The 7,616-nt window shown below is 38.7% G+C and overlaps 1 protein-coding gene across 2 annotated transcripts in view; it reads left to right on the forward strand.

Moving 5' to 3' along the window:
• Positions 1-1,949: 1,949 nt before the first annotated feature.
• Positions 1,950-7,616, forward strand: part of zgc:101540 (hsFATP2a_ACSVL_like domain-containing protein) — a 26,576-nt gene continuing 20,909 nt past the window's right edge. The window contains exons 1-2 of one of the 2 annotated variants that reach the window (XM_062035912.1): positions 1,950-2,133; positions 2,251-2,876. In XM_062035912.1, coding sequence (XP_061891896.1) covers positions 2,396-2,876 — 481 coding nt within the window. In that variant the 5' untranslated portion in view covers positions 1,950-2,133; positions 2,251-2,395. Of the gene's footprint in view, positions 2,877-7,616 lie in introns of both variants that reach the window. The other variant, XM_062035913.1, reaches the window with a different exon arrangement.

Raw genomic sequence — 7,616 nt, forward strand, 5'->3', positions numbered from 1 at the left:
CCCCTAGCAACCGGGAATTCGTTGAAAACAAACCAGCTCACAGCGAACACAGCATTGACAGAAAAAGCATTTAACGAGCGTTGTGGCTTGGAAGTCGGCGTTAAATCCTTCATTTACGCATTTTTACTTATTCGCGTATCATGTGAAAAAACGAAAATGTATTATTTGCGTCAGACTCGTCTCAGTGAACTTTAAAGCTTCTCAGGCTTAGTTTAGCTTGCTAGTTAGCTGAAAGAGACGCGTAAGTTATCAACAACAAGATCAAGTGTTAAGTGTATAAAATATTGAGAGATTTGAGGGCTACATGTATTGAATGGCAACATGAAAATTATAGGGTTTATAGGTTTTTAAAAACCAAACTGTTAAGTGCAAATTTAAACGAAACCGGTTTTCGAAAATAGCTAGCTAGGCTATAGACTATATAGTATATTACTTACTTAACTTAATCCTCTTCTTCCCGGATGGGAAATAAGGCTTCGACGACTCGACGCCATTCATCTCGCTGCTGTGCTCGTCTCTGTGCCTCGCCCCATGTAAGCTTCATCTCTTTCAGCTCCCCTTCAACTGTTCTTCACCAGGTGTTCTTTGGCCGCCCTGGCTTACGTTTTCCCGGTGGTGTCCATCTTAACACTGCCTTTGGTATCCTCTCGTTGTCCGGTTTTCGAAAATAGCTAGCTAGGCTATAGACTATATAGTATATACCGCATGTTATTTTTGTACAACAACAACTTCAGCTGTCGAACGTTATAAGGTACAAATTCAACAAGTACAACATGGGACGGCGTGGCGAAGTTGGTAGAGTGGCTGTGCCAGCAATCGGAGAGTTGCTGGTTACTGGGGTTCAATCCCCACCTTCTACCATCCTAGTCACGTCCGTTGTGTCCTTGGGCAAGACACTTCACCCTTGCTCCTGATGGCTGCTGGTTAGTGCCTTGCATGGCAGCTCCCGCCATCAGTGTGTGAATGTGTGTGTGAATGGGTGAATGTGGAAATACTGTCAAAGCGCTTTGAGTACCTTGAAGGTAGAAAAGCGCTATACAAGTATAACCCATTTATCATTTATTTATTTAACATTAGCACGGACGTATAGCCAAGTTGTGGTTAAGAAGGTGGATTTTTGTTCCTTATATTTACCAGAAACGAAGTGATCTGAACACACGACCCGGGACTTTGGGGGACTCCAGTGAGAACCGTCCTCGTTTTCCCAGTGTAAAGCTGCGAGCCATTTGTCTCGTCTCTGTGGGCTTTTATCACGCTATGGCAGAACAAAATACAACCTTTGTTTTCCCTGTTTCCAGTTGTGGTTAGCACAACCAAAAACAACACCGTTTTTTGGCATTTTGGAGGCAGAATGACAGGTTTAACCAGCGTAGGTCGACAGGTTAAAGAGTAATGGCAACGGTTTGTTTTCAACGCCAGTCTGGTTGCTATGGCTCGAAGAACCCGTATGTAGCTCAGTTGCCCGGATGTCGGCCCTCACCCATTTCTTTTATTTATATATATATAATAAAATAAGTATATATATATATATATATATATATATATATATATATATATATATATATATATATATATATATATATATATATATATATATATATATATATATATATATATATATATATATATATGTATGTAACAGGGTCAATTATGTCTTGTAAATAATGTATTTTATAATGCTTTATTATTGTTATAATTACACAAAATGTGTAAGTTACATGTAAATACCTGGATATTGTTCAATGTTTTGTCAATGTGGAACCATTGTCTCGTTGTCCCTCCTACTGCAATAATTACTGTGACACCTGTCTTTTTATATGCGTTGGACACGCCTTCCAACTTCCCTTTTGTCCACGATAACGGGAGAGGTAGGCGTGCATGCGACGACAGAAACATTGTCATGTTAAGAATTTAAGTTCACTATGTTTTTCTGTATTATATTTGTGTAGGGACTTGACGATGGAAACAAAGTTATTGACGACAATTGTATGTTCTGTATTGTCAGGTATGTTTATTTCACTGTTGTACCGCCCTTTTGTCCACGATAACGGGAGAGGGACTTGACGATGGAAACAAAGTTATTGACGACAATTGTATGTTCTGTATTGTCAGTAAAGTGCAGCTGAGCACTTGGTAAGTATGCCCTAAAGGTAAAATAAATAAAAAATGCATATATTTTGTAATGGTTTGAAAATGAACAATATCAAAATGGCCCCCACATTCTTTAATTTTTCCGTGTGCGGCCCTCAGTGGAAAAAGTTTGGACACCCCTGGTGTAGGACAATCCCCGAGTGGGCGTGGCAACTCGCAAACACGCGGAATGTAGGAGGGATCGCGCCACGGTGAACTTTGTCACAAATCCCGCACTTGTTTTGAGTCACTTGTCGACGTGACGATGCTGGTGTGGCTGACTGCTGCGGGCGGACTGCTGCTGCTGTGCGGCCCCCGCATCCTCACCTCCCTCTTCCCCTACCTGCTGGAGGACTGCGTCTACATGCTGCGCTGCCTACGCCTGGCCATCACGCTGCTCAGGTACAAGAGGGGCAAACCTCTGCACAGCATCGTGGACGGATTCCTGGACGCCGTCCGCAAACACCCCGCCAAGACCTTCCTGCACTTCGAGGGACACGCGTGGACGTACAGTGACGTGGACCGGCGCAGCAACAAGGTGGCCCGCGCGCTGCAGGAGGCGGCGCGGCTGCAGGAAGGACAAGCCGCCGCGCTCTTTCTGCCCAACGAGCCTAACCTGGTGTGGACCTGGCTGGGACTCGCTAAACTGGGCTGTCCGGTTGCTCTGCTCAACTTCAACATTCGATCCAAGTCCCTGCTGCACTGCTTCTCCTGCTGCGGGGCCAAAGTGCTCATCACCTCTGCAGGTGAGTGACACACACCTGAGCTCTTTTTTTTTACCAAGTCAATCACTTGGCATTGCAAGTTCCACCCTTATAACACAAAGTAGCGCAGTAGGCCTTAATATTCATCAAAACAAGGCAGAGGTTTCTTTTTACAAGTATAATCATTATTTTTGGCCACTGTAAAATGCATACTTGCCAACCTTGAGACCTCCGATACCGGGAGGTGGGGTGGGGGGGGCGTGGTTAAGAGGGGAATATATTTAAGCTAGAATTCACCAACTCAAGTATATTATATATATATATATATATATGTATATGTGTGTGTGTGTGTGTATGAAATACTTGACTTTCAGTGAATTCTAGCTATATATATATATATATTTTTTTATTATACATATAAATAAAAGAAATACTTGAATTTCAGTGTTCTGGAGGCTATCCAGTAGATGGCAGTATTGTCCTGTTTACAGAGTGTCACAACATTTCTGTTTACGGCAGACGAACTGCTTTACGGTTAGGGATGATGTTTGATAAGGAATTATCGAGTTCGAGCCTATTATGGAATCCTCTTATCGAACCGATTCCTTATCGATTCTCTTATCGAGTCCAGATAGGTTGTTGTATATGGGAAAAAACACACAATGTTTGGTTTAACAAAAGCTCACTTTTATTATATAATAAAAAAAATAAAATCAAATAAATAAATATTGACTGTTACCCACCTAAAAAAATAAAATAAAATAAATAAATATTGACTGTTGTTACCCAAAGTATATTAAGTGGGATTTTTCAGAGAAACAAATATATACAGTACCACAAAAACAACCTGTCTCTGTGATCACTATAGGTGTATAAATAATAATATAGTGTTAAATAAAATCAGTCCCTTGGGCACAAAACTGAAAATAATACAGCTCTCCAAAAAGCGCAGTTCTGCTGCTATTTGACATAACTGTTTGTTATGATGCTTTGACATTTTTGCACTTTATTTCTTTATTGAAAGAACATTCTATGAAGAGAAAAGTTATTTGCAAATGTGGTTACAATGCTAATAAATGAAAAGTTAAAGCTAAAAAAAGAAATACACTTTATTGAGTTAACATTATTTCTTTATGGGGGAAAAATGTTATGAGCTAGAGAATATAACAACTACACTACCCAGCATGCAACGGGAGTTACGAGCATGCGCGGTTGCCCCGAAAAGTGTTGCATGTTGCCACGCTGTGAAAGTAAACGTCAAGAACTCAGCCAACACGCCTCGTCTGCATTATTTATAATTAGACCGACAACACATCTACAGTGTGATTTTGTTTTGTTTACAAGGAAAGAAAAACAAAAGTTAAAAAAGGGAGATATGTTGTATATATGTATGTGCTGCGGTTGTTTTAAGAACGTTGCGACAGCTGCCGTAAAGGAGGTGCGTTGCTATGTTTCCGGTTGGTCGTAAAAGTGTTTGTCATGTGTTTTACCCTGCTAAAATCTCTCAGTAAAGTTATTATATATTATTATTATATATATATTATATTATTAAATAATAAGTAACTATATAGTTACTTTTCACAGTAACGCATTACTTTTTGGTGTAAGTAACTGAGTTAGTAACTGAGTTACTTTTGAAATAAAGTAACTAATAACTGTAACTAGTTACTGGTTTTCAGTAGGGATGTCCGATAATGGCTTTTTGCCGATATCCGATATTCCAATATTGTCCAACTCTTTAATTACCGAAACCGATATCAACCGATACCGATATCAACTGATATATGCAGTCGTGGAATTAACACATTATTATGCCTAATTTGGACAACCATGTATGGTGAAGATAAGGTACTTTTTAAAAAAAATAATAAAATAAGATAACTAAATTAAAAACATTTTCTTGAATAAAAAAGAAAGTAAAACAATATAAAACAGTTACATAGAAACTAGTAATTAATGAAAATGAGTAAAATTAACTGTTAAAGGTTAGTACTATTAGTGGACCAGCAGCACGCACAATCATGTGTGCTTTCAGACTGTATCCCTTGCAGACTGTATTGATAGATATTGATATATAATGTAGGAACCAGAATATTGATAACAGAAAGAAATGGGGGAGGGAGGTTTTTTTGGTTGGTGCACTAATTGTAAGTGTATCTTGTGTTTTTTATGTTGATTTAATAAAAAAAAACAAAAAACGATACAGATAATAAAAAAACCGATACCGATAATTTCCGATATTACATTTTAACGCATTTATCGGCCGATAATATCGGCAGGCCGATATTATCGGACATCCCTAGTTTTCAGTAACTAACCCAACACTGGTAAGAAATTGAAATGCGCCCCCTTTGGCCAAAATTGAAAAAAAAAATCAAAAAATAAATAAAAATATCCATCCATCCATCCATCCATCCATCCATCCAGCCATCCAGCCATTTTCTACCGCTTGTCCCTTATATGTATATATATATATATATATATATATATATATATATATATATATATATATATATATATATATATATATATATATATATTAGGGATGTCCCGATCCAGGTTTTTGCACTTTTGATCCGATACCAATATTGTTTTTGTACTTCCGATCCGATACCGATACTGACCGATACCGATACTGGCCTATCCGAGCATGTATTAATACTTAGTTGTCAGAATCATGTTGAAAAGGGTTTTAGTACTCTTGATAACAACTAGCCAGCTGAATTAGGGGAGTTTGAATAATACACAATGGTTGGTAACAAGAAACTGACATGTTTATTCAAGGATAAACACAAAATAGACAAAATTATACAGGACAAACAGAAATGGCATCATTGAACTAGGGCTGGGCGATATGGCCTTTTTTTAATATTGCGATATTTTAAGGCCATATTGCGATACACGATATATATCTCGATATTTTGCCTTAGCCTTGAATGAACACTTGATGCATATAATCACAGCAGTATGATGATTCTATGTGTTTTGATTGATTGATTGAGACTTGTATTAGTAGGTTGCACAGTGAAGTACATATTCCGTACAAATGACCACTAAATGGTAACACCCGAATACGATTTTCAACTTGTTTAAGTCGGGGTCCACTTAAATTGATTCATGATACAGATATATACTATCAGATATATACTATCATCATAATACAGTCATCACACAAGATAATCACATTTACGATATATATCTCGATATTTTGCCTTAGCCTTGAATGAACACTTGATGCATATAATCACAGCAGTATGATGATTCTATGTGTTTTGATTGATTGATTGAGACTTGTATTAGTAGGTTGCACAGTGAAGTACATATTCCGTACAAATGACCACTAAATGGTAACACCCGAATACGATTTTCAACTTGTTTAAGTCGGGGTCCACTTAAATTGATTCATGATACAGATATATACTATCAGATATATACTATCATCATAATACAGTCATCACACAAGATAATCACATTGAATTATTTACATTATTTATAATCCGGGGTGTGGAGGGGGGCGCCGTATGTAAGTGTCAAAAAGACAGCCAAAAGAGTTTGATATGAGAATAAATCTAAAGTTAAAACATAGGGTAGAAATGCACCCATTTGCAGTCTTGATTTTCAAAATGTTCTTTCAAGGCTTGCATGTCTACATTAAAACATTCTTTTTCATACAGCATTAATATATGCTACTTTTAAACTTTCATGCAGAGAAGGAAATCACAACTACAAAAATCACTAATTTTTTCATACGGTGTTGATGTGTCAATTTTTGCCTCAGCATTTTGATGGTGTGGGCGTGTGGCACCGAATGGAGATAAGCGTCTCGACAGACGTTACAATATTTGAACAATGATGACGAAAACTGTTTTCTCTGTCGTGTCCGTGTGTCGAAAATTGTTATGCGCTTATTTTGTTATTTGATTTTGTGCTTGGCATATAATTGCTATGCTTGAGCAGTGCGCAATTGCACAGGCGCGCACCTTAGAGGGAACGTTGTTCGCACGGCTGCGCTAGCATCACAGCTAACGTTAGCCATGCTGCTACCTCTCTGCTCGGGGAGGGCGTATACGTATGTGACGTATGACGTGACAGTATGTGACGTGTGTAAGAAGGTGCGCTTGCTGTCTGTGAGAGGGAGACACAGAAAAGAGTGAGAAGAGCCTGTTGTGTAATGCCAGCAGCTAAAAGCAACTGCGTGAGAATCCACAGACCTGTGGATGTGTTGAAGGTGTGCTGGAAAATGTGGAACGGAAATTAGGGAGCAGCAAAAAAGTGGAATGTATTATTTAAATCGGTGCGTTGGAAAACACGGACCAGAGGTTTTTTTTTAAACTGGATCTGGATCGGCATTTTCCCATGCCTTGCCGATACGCATTTTGTGGCAAATATCGGCGGCCGATCCGATCCAAATATCGGATCAGGACATCCCTAATATATATATATATATATATATATATATATATATATATATATATATATATTTATATGTGTATCTATATTAAGGCTGAAACGACGCGTCGACGTAGTCGACGTCATCGGTTACGTAAATACGTCGACGCCGTTTTTGTGCGTCGACGCGTCGCATAATGACGTCACACTACCGTCATGGCGAAGCGCAAAGCAGACGATCAAAGAAGACGATGCGAGCGGTGCGAGCGAGGGGGGAAAAGCATTCCAAAAGGGGTCAAAAGTGTGGGAGTATTTCAATAAACGGCCTAATAATGTTGTTGTATGCACACTGTGTCGAGCGGAAATGGCCTATCATAGCAGCACAACGGCTAT

The sequence above is a fragment of the Entelurus aequoreus genome, linkage group LG24 (assembly GCF_033978785.1).
Source record: "Entelurus aequoreus isolate RoL-2023_Sb linkage group LG24, RoL_Eaeq_v1.1, whole genome shotgun sequence".
Lineage (NCBI taxonomy): Eukaryota > Metazoa > Chordata > Actinopteri > Syngnathiformes > Syngnathidae > Entelurus > Entelurus aequoreus.